The sequence below is a fragment of the Pocillopora verrucosa genome, chromosome 8, assembly GCF_036669915.1.
Source record: "Pocillopora verrucosa isolate sample1 chromosome 8, ASM3666991v2, whole genome shotgun sequence".
NCBI lineage: Eukaryota > Metazoa > Cnidaria > Anthozoa > Scleractinia > Pocilloporidae > Pocillopora > Pocillopora verrucosa.
In genome coordinates, this window is record NC_089319.1 from 4072853 (window position 1) to 4091184 (window position 18332).

General features: G+C 39.6%; 2 protein-coding genes and 1 non-coding gene across 4 annotated transcripts in view; all 3 read left to right on the forward strand.

Moving 5' to 3' along the window:
* LOC131792916 (uncharacterized) overlaps positions 1-18332 on the forward strand; it is a 153706-nt gene that overhangs the window by 75906 nt on the left and 59468 nt on the right. The window lies entirely within an intron of this gene.
* LOC131798366 (uncharacterized) lies at positions 1427-4948 on the forward strand. The gene is made up of 4 exons (XR_010718525.1): positions 1427-1751; positions 1889-2033; positions 2770-2835; positions 3461-4948. It is a non-coding gene; the product is annotated as an uncharacterized protein (transcript).
* LOC136276821 (coiled-coil domain-containing protein 33-like) lies at positions 9109-15063 on the forward strand. The gene is made up of 11 exons (XM_066170722.1): positions 9109-9138; positions 9703-9756; positions 10342-10422; positions 10842-10953; positions 11549-11628; positions 12300-12340; positions 12701-12734; positions 13281-13367; positions 13992-14039; positions 14296-14373; positions 14915-15063. The coding sequence occupies exons 1-11, from the start codon at positions 9109-9111 to the stop codon at positions 14999-15001; spliced, it is 732 nt and encodes a 243-aa protein (XP_066026819.1). The 3' UTR covers positions 15002-15063.

The window sequence follows — 18332 nt, forward strand, 5'->3', positions numbered from 1 at the left end:
AATTTATCCAAAATAAACTCAGACACACTACTTTATTGTCTATTGCCACTCTTGTCTGAATAACTGTTTGGCAAAAAGAAACTGCATTGATGTCACGCTTCCTGTAGTGTCCATTCCCTCCATTGCACTCTTTCCTTCGTTGCGTGACGACGACGCAAGCAACGGTTCTGTTCGCAGGGCCAAGGCAAAATGGTTTACTGCCGCTCCTTCGTCAGCGAATTTTGATTGATAGCAAATGTTTCACAGATGAGAATTGCGTGGTAAAACTGACTAACCGTAGCATTTAGTTCCATGAGAAATTTTCGTAGTGGGGTAGGGATTATTTCATAAAATTTAGGCTGTGTTACTGGAAATGGCATTTAATCTGAGAAAGTTTCTCAGTAAAAAAAATGGGCTTTTTTTGCTTTAGGCTGAGAATATGTTTTTAACAATTCTGGGGACTGGCTTTAATCTTTTGTATTGGTTTTAAAAATTTAAGTTGTCGATCATTTCAAAGCTTCAAAATCACACCCTCTGGGCACACACTCACCCACCCCCCCCCCCCCAACCCCGTCCTTTGAACTTTTGAAGATTGGTTCGTTTAAATCTCCCGGCACCCCAAGGGCCAAAACTGCGTCTAAATTCCCCACTTAAGTGCCGGGATTTTTTGATCAGTTACCCCTCTTCCAAAGAGAAATGTTTAAATGGCGAGAAAAAGGGCATGGTGTTATGGCCATTTGGTTGTAAGCATAATTCTAACATGTTCTACGATGTGAAATTTTATTATACTGTTGTGCAATACCTTCGAAATGACCTTGTATTTGTTTTACATTTTTTTTTTTTTACCCACTATTCAATAAGCTGTTTTCATGCCATACTCTGCGGACAACAACGATCTGTGAAAATAGCAATATCAGCGCTGCGACTTACTGAATTGACTATTTAAGCTGTAAAACCTAAAAATCACACTACTCAAATCTCACACAGGTTTGCACGACGTTTTGAAAGACCTTTTTTTTTTTCCTTTTCTTAAATCTTCCATCTCAAAAAAGAGCTCGTGTATAGCGGTGAAAGGACTTGACACTTCAAATTCAAATTCGTACTTCTCGGTTCAAATGCCCCACCCCACCCGAGGCAAGGTTAAATTCCCACTCCACGAAAAGGCCTTTTTGAATCGAGTCTGCCTCCTTCTCGGGCGCACGGGACGTCAGTCAAATGTCGGGGTTGTCCGGGGGAGGGGGGGTGCGGGGTTGTTGAAACTTCGAATTGATCGGGGGCATTAGCAGTTAATCCGTAATTCTACGCAAGGAAGATTATTGCATATATTCTCTTGTCCCAATAATGTGCGCCTCTGATTTTGATGGATGAATGCTCGGGAATACTCTCTTAACTTTAATGACTATATGAATAGATGTTGTTAAGTTGTGTCGTTTTCCCTTAGGTACTGGGTTTGGATTGACCGATTGAAATTACCCTTTGTCACCCTAAAGAATGCTGCCTATGACTTCTGTAGAAGACTGATGTTACAAGAAGTAGGATTTTTTGCTCGTTTATATGCAACAGGAAATCCCACGATCTACGTGCTGAATCTTTACTGCTTCCCACTCCATCTTAGAGAACAAGTGCAAACTCTCTATCTCCAGATCTTCGCCGCGTTTGTGCTCAAGGGGGAGGAAACTCGCTGAAGCCACTGTGTAAAGAAGATTGGATGTCTGTGTCTCTTTCCGAAGCATTTACTTGATGCAAGAAGTAAATCTAGACAACTTCTTGAAGTGAGTTTAGTAATTTTTGTTCATCCGATTTCCATTGTGTCCGGCAACTTGGAGTAGATGTGTAAGGAAAAACATATCTTTTGCAACAAATAGAAATACCTAGTATTTATATCTTCGTTTAATTTTTTTGGTGCCAGGTTTCTCGGAACTGATCATTTTGTACGAAGTTTGCGTGTATCCATTAGCGACCTTAGTAACCTGCAAGTAGAGTTGTACATGGAGAAGCAATCTCATAGGGACAAATTATGCACGCTGAATTTTACTCCGACCCTTCCAGATCAGGTATGTATATGTGAAGTTGAAAATATTGAACTAGGGAGGAAATTTGATTAGGAGCTATTTTGGAAACGTAATTTTGAAGCTCTTACCCTTCGGCTGAGTAAATCTCAGGATTCACCCGCCCTAAAAGATACCTCCATCTATCCGACCGTTTTACGGTCGTGTGCTGAGTGCGTGACAAGGAAACTTCAGAGAAAATTAAATTAGCTCTTTCAAATAACTCCTTCGCTGTACTTCTTTTTCTATTTTTTTTTCACATTTTATCGTTGCATCTATTTGGTACTGGTGAGGTTAAGGTAGACTCAAATTGCCACTGGCAGAGCTAAACTACTCTTCTTGTGGGATATCTAGTCAGACCGCTAGCTGCAGTCTGACTTTTGCATATTGTTAGTGAAAATAAAATGAGGACGCTATCACAAGGGCGATTCTACGTCCCCGTGAAATCACGGGAATAAATCGTAGCAGAAATCGCTCTCAAAGCCGCAGCAAAAATCACCAGTGTGAATGGCCGCTAATGTAAAAGGTTTCCTTTTAAATGACCGGCGAGCATCCCATGACATTTGCTCTAGAGTCTCCTCGGCTTTGAGGGACTCTAGCTTGGTAAAGGCACAGGGTATAATGTATATTAGAGAGTCAGATAAACCAATTGACAACAATTTTTCAGTGACAAGGCTAGAATTGATAGATAGAAATGTCGGATACAATATTTTTTCTAAGAAACTAAGTTTCTCTGTTGCAGACCTCTTCTCCTAGGAACTTGCCTTCTACAGCACAGGTAGTCATGCCTGAGCAAGAGGAAGATCAGGTGAAAAAGGCAACGTTCTAAAATGTTAAAGGAATAGCTGCAAGAAATTAGCAATTTCAACCGACCCTTTAGATATCCACAGTTTTCAATGAAATATGTCTTTATCTTTCCAGATCTTTAACTTACTTGTGAATCAAACAAAAATATTTACTTGAAGTTCTGTGTTATTTAGATTTCCCTCAGCTTATGTTAAATATCATTCTCTATTAGATGTGTCGCCATCGAAGGAAAAAAATGATAAATTGATCATTTGATTTTGATGAAGTCACGAGCTGAAAAAAGCCTCCCACAAGTTTACTAGTTTTATTAGCACTTTCCAGTCTTCGTTTAAAGGTATCAGTTCATTAAAATTGGTCATGTAGTCTGATCGTCCGGGTGAATGTAGTCCTGACGACCCTGGGGACTGTTGTTGGTAGTAGTGACTGGCGTTTTGACAAACTCAGCAAAAGTCATAATCAGACGGTCCTGTGAAGGGTTGTTTGCCAGTCGATTGTTTTAGGTCCGGTTTGTATAGACTGACTGGTCAACGAATGCACACCCTGATAGATTCAGTAGGGAACTTTAAGGTGGGTTTTAGGTAATATAATTTATCGCACGTTTCCAGAACCCTGTTATGGTATTTCAGGTTGCGCTGGAATTCAGCACAGCTTTCCCCTCACCGAAAGCACTGGAAGAAACAGATTCAAGTATTTCCTCAGAAAAAGTTTTGAATGTTACAATCTTAGCAGACGAGTGGAAGTCACTGAAAGTGGATTATCGACGTTTAACAGAGAACTTGCCATTCATTTAGCAAGCTGTTCCGACACTAAACTCACTGTATTTGTTCCTCACGGTGCATGTGGAGAGGAAGAAAAAGCAAAAGCTGAAAAAGAAAAATTAGTATTATATTGAGGCAGAGGAACTCATCGCGAGCAGCCCCCACGAAGAATTGTTCTTTCCACCGGAAGACCTTAAATTGATGTAGTAAATTGGTCATGGCGTGAAGCTTGGTCGACAGGCTCAGAATATTAGACGATCTAAGAAGTGCATGTGGGTTCAAGTAGTGCATACTGCTCCGGCTGAACTCGGTATGTACAAGCGCTATTCGAATGCTGTCACACAAAGCGGAGTAAAGAGTAAAGAACCAGCGTGAGGTTGATCTATGCAAAATAGCTGACCTTGTCATGGCAGTTGGGCCTAAATTGAAAGGTTTCTACTCAAATCAACTACGCTCTTTCAAAAAGAGCAGGATGTTGTGGAATTTACACCGGGAATTATGAGAGAGTTAAATGGTGTGAGCTGTCGCCAACGAGACCCACGAGTTTCAGGTCCTGATGTTTGGGCGTGGTGATGACGAAGACTTCGAGCTAAAAGGCTACGATATTGCCTGGGGCATTTGCAAGTCATGAGCTGAAAAACGACTCCTATCATCTCACATTCGTTGGAGCGGCCCCAGGAAAAGAAGACGAATTTGCAATAAGATTCTTAAACATGAAATGTCTAAAAACCAGCTGTCTGTCGAAGAATATATCAAGGATAGAGATCGATTAAAAGAGCTGCTTCTTCGTATGGATCTGGTTATCATGCCTTCAAGAACAGAGGGATTTGGACTCACGGCTCTGGAAGCCTTATCCGCTGGTTTGCCTGTCCTTGCTGGCCACAACTCAGGCTTTTCAAAAGCGTTGCAGAAGGTAGAATTTGGAGAACTCTGTGTAGTTAAATCCGATAAACCCGAAGACTGGTCAAAGGCGATCAAGAAGGTCCGTCAAAAGGAGAGAAAAAAGCGGCTAGACGAGATGCAACGACTGCGGGAAATCTTATGGACAGAAGTACACTGGGCAGAACAATGCGAGATTCTTGTAAAGGAGATGAGGAGAAAAGTTTTTGGTAGGCAGCTTCTTTTTTTCTTTCCTTCCTTACTTTATTCAAACCTTTGACAATTGAAGCAATGACTCTTTTTGAGTCTGCTTTTTATTTTTTTCTCTTTTATTGTCCATTTATCCGTTTTTTCGTCATTCGTTTATTGATTCATCGATTTGTCTTTTATTTATTCATTCATTTATTTACTTACTTATTCATAAATCCGTATTCTTATCTATTCATGCCTAACTCTTTCTCCTTCCTTCTTTCCTTCACTCATGTCTTCCTACCTTTTTATCTCTTTCCTCTTTCCTTCCTGCCTATTCTATTCCTTCTCTCTTACCAATATTTCTACTACTACTAGAAATCAACTTACATTCTATATTTAGATTTAAGCGTTTCATTACTCTCGTAGAACTTCAGAACATCGACAATAAACCTACGAAGACACCGTGAGAAGTAAACACTATGGTGATTCAACTCAGTTTTTACTACTGAAGAAACTTGACAATTAAAGTCTTTTTAAAATTTTTTATTTCATTGTATTAGCCAGGAAAACATTTACCCAAATTAGGCTTTGTAAGATCACCAGATTAGATGTACATATTTTAGTTTTTATATAAATTTCTCAGTAGTTGTTAAAAGACAAAATTGGCATCTAAAAAGAATTTTCCTTATAGGTGTTTTTTGACTTATTTCAACGTGGAAAATGAATGGAAATAATATATTAGCACAAGCCATTCAGTAAAAATTATAATAAGCCAGTCAATCATTTCCTATTCAGTTTTTGGCGGTCTCATCTTACAGGTATAATTTAGCACGCTCGACACCTCTTTTTCTTAGAGGTGTCTTAAGGTGTAAACATGTAGCACTTTTCATCTTCCGCACTGAATTTATAATCAAGTAATTTATACGAATAGCACGTTGCTTTTTTAGGGGCCGGTACCTTGGGTACGCCCTTTCTTCTCCGAATTTTCTGTTTATTCTGTCGTTATGTAACAGTCCTCAAGGGCTATGTTCTCTCAGGATATGTCTCCAACTTTGATTTTACTTCTGTTAGTAAGTTTATTATAATTTTTATATTACCAATCTTGTTTTTCTTTCGCCCGACCTTGACCGTAAGATTAAGAAATTTAAGTAGAAAGTCATTTTTTAAAGCACAGGCATCGCGAAGGTACCTACTTAGTATGCGAACTCCGCTCTGCATAGCTTAGCGAGATTCGCTAGTTAAGTGTAAAAGCATGACGAAGGTTAGAGATCGACAGCTCAGTAAGCGTCACCTTTATAAGCAGTGACCCATACTTTCCTTGTTAGATCAGAGCTAGTCTCCTTTGTATTATCTTGCGTAGAAAAAGAGTGAATAAAGAAACGGACAACCGACATGTGTTAGAGTTCTCTTCTAACATAGTGCAGTACTGAAGTCAATGGTTTCACTCAGAGACCCGAACCAACAGTTCAGAAGAAAGTATGTTACTCATAAACATTAAATGGAAATTGTATTTGTTTTTTTCCCGTCTTTTTTTGACGATAAAGCTGTGCAACTTTATCGTATTTGAGCTAAAAAGTTCTTCTTCACGGAAACGAAACTATTCTTTGTACGTGGGGATACGTCACATCTGTGTGGAGAATTGTGACTCAGAGACGCGAAGATGTGGTATAATGTTCGAGTGGTGGAGCAATTTTCAGATAAGTGTCCAGAGTTATCCGGGAGTTATCGGTCAAAGTGCGCTGTGATTGGCTTAGACAACTCACGGCAACTAATTTCAACCAATAAGATGCAAACCAAAAACCATCGTTACTTAGTCACTGATGTTTTCTGTCAGGAAGTTTTCCTTCGGGTAGTTTGTGTGTTTTTTTTTTTATCTTTTTTAACTTGGAGTTTTACGACGGTTTCTTGGGATATCTTTTTTCTGCTTTAATCGACGGTTGTGATTAGACACCCAATCCTTAGTTATATATATGTCGTTTTCCAGACCAACGCACTATAGCTGACACTCTAGCGGTATTTCGGACAACATCTACAGGGATACGCCTCACCAGCCGGGAAAAAGCGCGATCCTCAACAGTATGAGACAGTTGTGAAAGATCTATCACAACGTACAGACGTGTATAACAAAAATAAGACATGCATTCTGTCATTCCGTTGGAAAATATAATCTTTCAAATAAATATGCTACCATAAGTTGTTGTTGGTTTTTTTCCTTTGTTATGTCCAAAATAATATTTATAAAACCTATTTCATTCTTCAATCCTCCACCCATAAGTTAGTTTACCTTTCAGCTATTCCCGTGGAGGCCTCGAAAAGAAACACTCTCTAGAAATGAGACCTGTTGTAACTAGAATTGTGTGCATATTCCCTTAATCCCTTGTAGACAGGTAGTAGTTGGTTTTATACAACAAACATTGTCAGCAATGTGAGAAAGAAACTAGCTCTGTTGTGGACTTTTACGATCGGAACAGACACTGATGATAATATATTTAGTAGCGTAATAAATGAAAGCCGGAACAGAAAGGCGAGAGACGAAGTTTGATCGTACTTTTGAGATGCTTCCGTGTTTTAATACGCATGCCAAACCATGACACTTTCCCTCGAAAGATGGCCTGTGTCAGCTCAGCCCATGTACCTAGCGGTTATGTGCGCGATTTTAAGCGTCAAGCGGCGGAGCTGCGAAAAACAGGCCGTGAAGCTGCGAGAGGCTTTAAACGAAAAAATAGACGGGGTTTTCCAACCGAAGCTTCCCATCTCGTCTCTGTTGCTCTGTGTGCCTTTGTTTCCTTTAGCACCCTAAAAAACTGCTAGCTTTTGAACATGGACAGGACAGGTACAAGCTGCGGCGAGCCACACTCGACTGGCCTTCCAGGGACATATATATCTATGAATTCAGTCTCTGAACCCTACCTTCCGCCCCCTCATCTTGGGAAGTATTTAGCAATGTTTACCTCGCGAATACTTGATTGAGACAAATCACCGAAGAAAATGACCAATCATCCTAAAAGTCAGGCTGTATATGGCTAGTGGTGTAACCCTGAAGGATAAAAATTCAACATGGCGCAACACACGCCGCAAAATTGACGTGGTTGCTGCAGTTTTCGGCTGCAGTAAGATCACGGTTTCCTTCAAAGAAATTGCAAGTCGGTTCTGCTAATGTTGATAAGGGAAGTACTGTCGCTGTACAGGCGAATATTTCGAGTAGCAAGGCAGTGGAGAGTTACAACAATCGCAGATACTGAGGCGGAGAGACTGTACATCCAAGATGAAGCGCGAAGCAAATAAGGATTTCTCAAAATTTCTGCTGGTATTTTGACCTTATGATATAATTTCCAGTTTCGGTGTCTTAGTGAAGAAGTTTTGAGATGAAGTAGTTATAACTTATCGCTTCTTAGACTGAATCAAAAAACATGCTTACAAGTGCACACGTCCGAAGGCCAGGCCTGTCGAATCGAAATTTTAATAGTGAAATTACGAAATATATGAAAATGTTTCTTAATTCTACCCTTTTTAAATATTTCAAATGAAAAGGTCATTTCTACTTTAGAGCTTTTTGCCTTTGCCCCTGTCAGTCTATTAGCTTCAACAACCGCTTCAGTTTGGTTTGTACAATTTCATTTTCAGATGAAGTCTTTGCAAGAGACAGAATTTAGAAAATATCTTATTTCCATACTGTCTCTTACAAGATTCAGTGCCTGATTATAGATCTGTTTGGTTTGTGCTGTTTGTTGTTTTTGGTTTGTATTACCTCGAAATACCCAGTGACTGGAAACTGAAAATTATTCCGGTATTGCAGATCACCATCACAGAGGAGATGAAACTTTTTGTCTTCACCAGGCCAATGCGCGAATAGAGATGGGAATGTAACAAAAAACTCTCATTACCTAGCATGCTCAGGGGCAGATCGCATGTACAACATGCAATCTTGCACAATATCACAGTGGAAAAAGGGAGCAAGGATGTTGTATTGGTAAGAGGGATGGCCTCCCACTGCTGAGGCCCAGGTTCAATTTCTGGACCTGGTGTCACATGTGAGTGAAGCTTGTTGTTTGTTATGATCCTTGCTCCAAAATTTTGTCTCCTAATCCTTTGGTTTTCCTCCCTCCACAAATACTAACATTCTAAATTCCGATTCTACCTGGAAACAGTGGACAAAGAAACCCACAACTTACACATACATACATACACACTTTATTGAGCTCCCTAAGTGGGCTTTTCAGCTCAATTAGAATACAAAAAAATACAAATATATAAATTAATTGAAAATGTAAATACAATAAAAATTGCACAAAATATATATGAAAAATAAATATCAACTTAATAAAACATTGCAAGATGACGTCTAAAATTCCTGGGGCATTTTAAGGACTTAATGTTATCATTCAAGGAGTTTTTTTTGGCTCCTCTGAAAGCAAAGGAGCGCTGCCCTGTTGACAGGCGACATAATGTATATCCAAAATGCACCAGATGATCGAGTTTGTCTATTATGGACTTGAGAACGTGATTTAAACATATCAGCAAGATAGTCTGGAACAAGCTTGTTAACACCTTGTGTATAGACAAACCTTGTGTATAGACTACAAGTAGTCCCTCCTTTTTGCGAAGTCCGTTATGCGAATAACAAAAATCAGTGAAAAAAGATTGACGTTTGTGCGCTGCCGTAGTTCTAATTTTAACTTCATTGCGCGGCTGGAGCTCCATGAGTAAAGTGCTCAAAAAGTAGTAGTCGGCATATCAAAGTCAAAATTAGAGCTCCTTTGGCGCACTAACGTCAATTTTTTTTTTCGCTGATTTTTTTTTATTTGTGCAACAGGTAGTCGTGAATGGTAAAATTTCCCTTTGATGTAGCAGTAGAACAAATTACCCCTCACGACTGAAGATTATCTGTAACGGTCGAATTGGCCTCGTCTCTGTTTAAGCAAGATGAACCTCTTATGCAATGATAGATTTACTTGAACAGAATGCAGTGATGAGAATTTGACGTGGAAGTCTTTTTCCTTTTCTTTTTTGGTTGTGTGTGTACGCGTTCTTCATTTAAGGTCAGAGGCAAGCTTGACGCCAACAGCCTTGCTGTCATGGATTACCAAATGAAGGTATAGGTGTAATTTCGGTATCCAAAAAGTAGGTTAAGATTCATTTTTCGGTATTGGTAATATCATAGTGAACGTGCACAAAAAGATGAATTTCCAGAACAAATGTGAAAATATTTCCAATAAGTAGTGACACATTTCAGAATCAACAACATGAATGGTTGTTGCCATCAGAAAAAATTTAAATTTCTAGTATCTCGATATACAGTATTGTTAAGGAACTAGAGCACATGTGTTTTCTAGACGACGAGGGCAGGCGGAAGTTTCCAGTTCTTTTCCCTAACTTGTTTTTAAGAGCTTGGTCTGTACTGTTTAGTTTAAAATGCTATAACCATGGCTTTCTAGCTCTAACGTTAATATCGAAGCACGTCAGAAGTGTTCGAATTCTCCTTTCAGTCATTCTTCGTGTCAATAAAAAGATCTGCGCTGAAGTTCCATCACTTTTAAGGATAGCATGGAATGTTCTGTAAAGAATCAATTAAAGAAAAGAATAAAGATTTGTTTTTGTAAAATACGTTGAGAGAATATCATTAGCATTTAGACATGTTGCGGATAGCTTTATTGTGTGTTTTCTTGTGGGATTTGCAGGAGGTGGATCGTTACAGAACAGCAATGAGAAAGATGGCAGCTGATCTCCTGCATGTGCGAGAGGATTGCAAACGTTTAGACGTGATTAGTTGTTGATTAATAGGAACCGTCCTGTTTTAGTAAGTAAGTTTAGTGTAGTAAGATGAGTTGATAATTTCAACTCGTTGTTTGCGCAAGTCCAGCCCAGCGAAAAACGTTGTTTTCATTTCAACCACTTTTTTATTCTAGAAGGCTTGTGTGCCTTGCGATAAATTTTTAAATTATTAAGGGACGATCAGGTTAAAAGAGAAAGTCCCCGAATGAAGGCCTTCATTTATTCTTAAGGTGATATTTCTCGAGCGTTTTTTTAGATCACTTTTGAGGTTGGAAATTCTGATCGCGTATGGTGAGTTTTGCCTGTGCGCGCAACCTATGGGACGAGTAAGTCAAGAAGCCGAGCTTGAATAAGCTGCACTGTACAGCGGCCTAAGTTTGTTTTTAGTTGTAATTGATCCTTTCAGGAAGCCAACAGTAAGCTGAGGAGAGAGTTGGGCCAACATACGAGATATAGGTTAATGGTCAGCTCCAAAGACTTAGATAATGTGACACATTCTGAGCTGGTACAGAAGTTTGGTAAGAGTTACTGTACCTTTGTTCTCGGCCTCTATGAAACACAACGTCGCCGTTGCTAAAAAACAGTTACTGTTAAAGTTTTCTTACAATTGGGTGAAAGTCCTTTGAATTAAAAGTAGCACTACACCAAAATAACAGTCTTGAAACTTTTTGTGTTTTACTTGTGGGCAAAATACATTCCTTCTTTCCTTGTAGCCCGTGTCCTTGCACTTGTTCTGTTCACATGTTAAACCCTGATTTTTATCACAGATCAATGCTGTCATTTTTTGTTTGCATAGAGCAGTCAAAATCAAGACTTCAACACTAATGATCTTATCAAGGTGGCTTTATATTGTCTCTGATTTACTCGTGAGATCCGATAAGTGATTCTCGTGCAGGCCCCTCTAGCTTCGGTTGGTAGCATAAAGCGAAACTAAATTGATAGCCGTTGGAGCAGAAGATCATTGGTATCTCCATCCACACCTACCACACCCTTATACCCAACATGATGTTACTCATAAGGCGTTAAGGCAAATCAAAACTCGTCTTTATTCGACGACCAAGCTCAAAATTACCATCTTTCTGCATATATTTACCAACTATTATCCCCTATTAGTCTCTACAGAAACTGGCGAATCTTACAGAAAACTCAGTGAAGAGAATATCAGACTACAGGCAGAGGTTTTGCAGTACAAGGTAGTCATAAATTTTATTATAGTTTTTTTTTTAGTTTGACCTTTTTGGGGATGCTAAACACGCGGAGGTGATTTTTTACCTTGAAAACACGCACACATTTGAAGCAGTGGGATAAAACAAGGCCTGGATGGATAGCGCCAAAAAACCTCTGAATGTTTGTGATATATCGAAAATGCCCTGTTTAGTTTGAATAACGCTCATTCTTCTAAAAAACTACTTTAAGATATCAGTGCTCCTTCCCAATCCTCTCTCTTTTAAACGCCCTGTGCGTAATAATCGCCCCCCTTCCAGGGAGGCGGTCAGTGGACCCCATAGCCAGGAGCGTTCTCAGCAAGGTATGAAGAGCACACAGTCACCAAAGAAATCAATCGGTTGACACTTCTGGCTCTTGGTCAATTAAATTAAGGGAATGTAAATTGCGCATTTTGTCCCATCTCATGTTCAAAACGAGGATTGTGCATTTTGCATTTCCCAGGAGCACATCAAAATGGATCAGTTTACTAAATCCCACCAAACCCATCGTCAAACTCACTCTATTTCTGTCAAACTCACTCTATTTCCTATATATATATATATATATATCCTACTGATCAAATAAACAAACATTGTGTCCACTGACTTTTTCGGTGGAAAGAAAGCTACTGGATAATTTGTTTTTCTCTCGTAATCAGGAGCAGTTGAAAGCAGCCGAAGCTAAGCTGAAGAAACCAAGGTATGTACACTTAATTTTTCAGTACACATGCACTTTTTCAGCCATCTTACATCGTTCGGTGATAATCGGCCTCCATCCACTTTTGAGAACTTGTCAGTGTGAGGTTTGCCAGTCGGATTGCGGCTTCAGCTAGAGATAACGTTTTGGACCCTACTTCTAATCCTCTGGATTCGCCGACGAAAGCGGCTCTTTCATCCGTTGGGATCGTTAGTTTTTAACCTTATAAGTCAAAGTGATTAGAAAGGGAATAAATGCCTGGGAGACTGTCACGAATTTACCATGGGAACTGAACCTTTCATGAAACTACCAGTTGAGGAGGATACGTAGTGGTGACTGACTGCTTGTCTGATTTTGTTTCAGATCACCAGGAGAACAGCGAGTGGTTGGTGCAAGTGTAAGTGCGTCACTCTTGAATCAAAGGCATTTTATTACTAGTTAACTGGTTTTTTAGCAGGGAAGTGTCATTTAATACAAAGCTTTCACTGAGAGAGCCACGTTATGGATGTGGTTTCCAAATGTTTCGGCTGCCCATTAATTAGTGGAAAAAAACAAGTTCTTTGCGAGCGGCGTAAAGTTTCAATTGAAAATTTACAGTGGGCCCTTGGCTAAAGATGACTTTAAGTAAGTCCAAGGTTAATACGTTGTAATTTTGCCTTGAAGATCGAGAAATTTCTTAGCCATATACGGGGGGTAAAAAAGGCAGATGGATGACGATTTTTGAGAGTGGAAATCTCGATCAGTCCATGGACTTCCTATTTTGTTCATAGGACAGTAATGATTACAGTAGTATAAACACTTTTAGTAAAGAGGTGTAGGATGAGATCCACTTATTTTTTTTCATTCCAAAGGTTTTATTTTCGCCGTTGACAGAGTTCAAATGTTTTTAAAACATGACGAGACTTGCATTGCGCAAAAGTCTAATTGAATTGTCTGTTTGCAGAATGGACCGATGTCAGACATGGAACGACTGGAACTTTTTGAAAAACTTGAGAAAGCGGAGGGACGGATTGTTGCTCTTGAAAAACAGGTGAAGCACTCAGCTGCATTGCTTCACTTTTTGGAAGTGTGGAGGTTTGCTTTATCTGACATGTCATAAGGTGGTCAAAGTTTTATTATTGAATTGCCCATTTTATCCTTTGCTATCCTCTGTCAAGTCCAATCAATCATTGGGGGTGGGAAGACAAAAAACTGTCTGATAGACAAATGAATAAAGGGGGTAAGTTTCTAAAGAAACTGTGGTGCTGCGTCGGTGGGAGAGTATAGCAGGTAATTTAGTGTCAACAACTGGAAAACGTAAATTGGCCACCGTAAAGTTAAAAGGCCGCTGACGTTTCGAGCGTTCGCTCTGACGAAGGGCTAACGTCAAACGTCAGCCTTTTACTCTTTACGGTGGCCAATTTACGTTTTCAACAATTGTCAACACTAAATTGTCTGTTAGACGGTCAGTCAGTCACGTTGGATGGATTGTCGGGCGGTAGGCCGTGACAGACAGACAGACAGACAGACAGACAGACAGGCAGGCAAGGCAGACAGACAGACACTTACACACAGGAAATTAATGTCTGGTTAAAAAAAAACTGAAAAAACAGCGCAGAGGTAATAAACTTAGCTCTAATATAGTTTTCTCGGTTTCCTTGCGTTGTCTCTGTAGTTGGCAGATAACGTCAGAAAATGGGCGAAGGATAAAGCCGACCTACAGGTGACTATTTTCTTCTTTTTTGGAGTGACAGTGTTGGCACATTTTTTTTTTCGGTCTAAGAATTCTTTGGTCCACCAAGTCCTAGTTCTCTATATCTATCAACATTTTCAGTTACCTATCTATTTTTTCCGAGGCGTATATTGTTTTTTAAAATGACTATGGATAGTATCAGTTTTGCTGATGTTCCTTCCAAAATGGAAAGGAGAAGTCAGTGATGATGTGTTGTTTGAGTAGCTTCTTGTTTTTATTTTCGCAGATGAAATTAAACGAAAGTCAGGTCGCTCAGAGGACGGGATACAAAAATTCGTCCACTTCTGTAGATATTCTGGACTGGGTTTGTATTAGTTTCTTTCTTCTTTTTCTCCAGGTAACTTTTGTAAGACTTCAAAGTAAGTGGTTGCAGATATAAGAGAAAAACTGTGTCTGAACGCTGCCTCAGTTTTGTAGTGAGTGACCGTGATAGTGCTAGTATCTCACACATTTCATCCTCTTGATCCCAGCCGGGACATGAGAGCCCACTTTCTATCCTGTCTTTGTTCTGTCTGAACTAAGTGGCGATACACAGGAAATTTGTTTCCTTGAAGATCGGCTCGTTCAGCTGATCGATAAATAAATTTCTTGTTGTAAAACAAGAGGCGATTACCTCATGCATTTTTCTGTCTAGTTAGTATGGCTGTTTGGGTAAAACAAAACGTATAGGGGTGTATGAAAAGAGTTAAGAAAAGCCAGGGCCGAGATCCTGTGATGAGAACGTTACCTCTCTATATACTATTAAGTCTTAAACATTTACGTAGAAAACCTTACGTTATGAAATCCAGACCTTTAGGACCAACTGTAAATCCACACCGATGTTTAGAGTTTTTATTATTCCACAGCATAATGGACCAAAGCCAAATTCACCTTCAAGACACTTGGGTCCGCGACGACCGTCACCTAAACTGGATCCTTTGGAGAGAAGATAGCATTTAGAACTTAGACAGTCTTAGTGGATGATTTCATGATCAGAGGACACTGGGCTCCAGCTAGGCAAGGCAAATTATCCCGAACGCATTGATCCTTTCTCCCCAGTCAAGATCTGAATATTAATTTTCCTGACTAAACCATGCATTCTTTCTCGGGTATTCCTCGGAAATTTGTTTTTATGTCTGGATAGTAATCCCCGACTTGATTTGAGCGCTTTTCAATTGAGTGTCGTAATCAAAAACCAAAGCAAGAAGAACTACCAATCAGAATCAAAAAGAAACTATCGCAAAGAGGAGCCAATGAGTGCTCGAGGCAAAAACAAGTAAACTGCCCGAAGAGCGGGAAAACGCGAGTCACCAAGTTGAGATTGGTGTTAGTTTTGCATCTGATTGGTTGAGAGAATGGCGCGAGTGATCTTGACTAGGAAAAGGAGGTTAGTTGAGCCGTCCTCACGAAAGGCCATAAGAATTGTTTTGTCAATAATTTTCTGGGACTCACCGAAAATTCCTGAAATCCAAGAAATGGCGTGTTAGTTAGAAGGTTGATACATTTACGATTTGTATTTCACTAAAGTTCTCTGGTAATAAACCATAAATAATAATCATAAACATGAATTTCCTTGAATTCGCTTATTGAAAGGTTTTCAGGCTGTCTAGAGGAGTGACATAACATCATCTCTGAAACATTACGAGGGATGTCATTGTGTAGTTCCTTCGTTATAACTTATTAGGTTATTTTGTCCAAAGTGTTCAAATGTGTTCAAATAAAAAAGAAAATCATGAAGCAAGCAAAGGATTGGATGGGGTTGGAAATACGAAGTAAGGGTTAGAAAATACATAGGTTTATTATAATTATTATTATTATTATTATTATTATTATTATTATTATAAATTAACTGGTATATTATTATATTATTATTATTATTTCATGATTATTATTATTATATATTATTATATTATTATCCGAAAGCATTCCTTATTATTACATTATTATTATTATTATTATTATTATTATTATTATTATTATTATTATTTTATTATTATTATTATATTTTATTAGGCTATATTATTATTATTATTATATTATTATTATCATTATTATTATTATATTATTATTACTAGGACAGGAACTGAGATCATCCGAAGGCACTACGCAGGGCGACCCACTGCCATGAGCCTATACGCCATCAGCCTTCAGCCTCTCATAACGCGACTACAAGTCAAGAGCGCAGCTAGCCAAAGAATTTTAAATCAAAAGTCGACTTTTGTGCAAGTTCATAAATAAAAGGTTTCTGAACACGATGAAAGAAAACGCCGAGGAGAGAATAACGATCGACGAAATGGTTCTTTCAGGGAACTACATTCGACGTTGAGCATATCCGATATTTGAAAGGCGACCTTGGATCTTCGGATAATTAGACTACAAGAGGATGCAAACTTCTGTAAGATTTTAACGCGGAGAAGAGAGATTGATCTGTCACTTGATGTGAAAGGAAGGGCATAAATACACTTGTGCGAACATTGAAACGGTCTCAAGGCGGGCCGGTATCTCGCTTTTAGGCGGATCTCTTTTAAACCGCTGAGCAGATCTTGGGTTACATTTGTAGGCACAGCTTCCTTTTTCATGGCGTCTTGACAAGTGGAGGGGGACAGAGGGGGCGGGAGTCCGGGAGAACAGGGGGCGGGAGAGGGCGGGAAGCGGCAGCAGAAATAGAGAATGCGATATTTTTTTGTTTATTACTGGGTATTATTTAGTCAAAAACACTTATCTAGCAAAATTATGAATTTCCATGTAACATCCACCAATGCTTAAAAGAAAATTTTTGAAGCAAGGAAACGTAAATTTGTACACGGGCTGGAAAAGCAGCATTACTTCAGGTGAATTTGGAAATCCCTTCAATTTGATTACGTCATAGGTCATGAGATAACATGACACATGTACACTTATACTTCAGTGTCAGTGTTTGGTAACCTGTAGCTGTCGAAAATCTCCAGCAGAGAAAGCGATTCAGGGTCATTCAGGTCAAATATCTTCAAAGACTATTTTAATCGGCTTCAGTATTTTTCGGTGTGGCAACGAAAAATCCGTTCATGGAAGACCTTCTTGGGAGCCTGCTCCGTACGACTGCACATCCCAAATTACTGAAGATTTTGCCTCATGATGCAAACTTGTTTCAACGGAATGTCGCTTCAGTGAGCGCGCCCGAGAGTGCGGAGTGATTCCCTTTTTAACGCAATTTTTTTGAAAGTTAACCCGGGTTTCTGATCCTCTTGATTAACCTGAAGACGGGAGCAACACAATGAAGGTGGAAGTCAGGAGGCAAAGGGGCACAAAAGTACGGGGGGCAAGAGAACGTGGTACAGGAGACTCTGACCTCCCCTGTTTCCCCCCCCCCCTCCACCCTCACTGACAAAGCTGAATAAGGAAATGCTGTGTCACAGCTATGCGGTCAATAACGCGGGCTCAAGCCCTCGAGGTTAAATATTCAGCGAAATTTGGGGAGAAAAAAAATAGGGCTGGTATCAGGAGCCTGTCCCTTAAGTAATGGGCTCCTGCTGGAATTTAAAACCAAGGCATTCTGTCGTAGTTGAAGACATTTTCCTATTTCCAGTGTTTTCATGGAGAAAATTTAACTTTTGAAAATATTTAGGGGGTGTACAAAGTTTTCGGAGGTTGTTCCGAAAGAAAAGAAAAGAAAAGCGGAAGGGAAACTATCCTACATCTACCCTAAGTTAACCATGTTCTACCACGTTAACCCACATCTACCCAAGGTTAGCCATTTTCTACCACGTTAACCCACATCTACCCAAGGTTAGCCATGTTCTACCTCGTTAACCCACATCTACCCAAGGTTAGCCATGTTCTACCACGTTAACCCACATCTACCCTAAGTTAACCATGTTCTACCTCGTTAACCCACATCTACCCAAGGTTAGCCATGTTCTACCACGTTAACCCACATCTACCCTAAGTTAACCATGTTCTACCACGTTAACCCACATCTACCCAGGTTAGCCATGTTCTACCACGTTAACCCACATCTACCCTAAGTTAACCATGTTCTATCACGTTAACCCACATCTACCCAAGGTTAGCCATGTTCTACCACGTTAACCCACATCTACCCAAGGTTAGCCATGTTCTACCTCGTTAACCCACATCTACCCAAGGTTAGCCATGTTCTACCACGTTAACCCACATCTACCCTAAGTTAACCATGTTCTACCTCGTTAACCCACATCTACCCAAGGTTAGCCATGTTCTACCACGTTAACCCACATCTACCCTAAGTTAACCATGTTCTACCACGTTAACCCACATCTACCCAAG

Coding starts and splice junctions, on each gene's coding strand:
- LOC136276821 (XM_066170722.1), top strand. CDS start 9,109: ATGTATATCCAAAATGCACCAGATGATCGA. Junction 11,629..12,299: donor CAGAGGTTTTGCAGTACAAG/GTAGTCATAAAT, acceptor TCTCGTAATCAG/GAGCAGTTGAAAGCAGCCGA. Junction 14,040..14,295: donor AGGATAAAGCCGACCTACAG/GTGACTATTTTC, acceptor TTATTTTCGCAG/ATGAAATTAAACGAAAGTCA.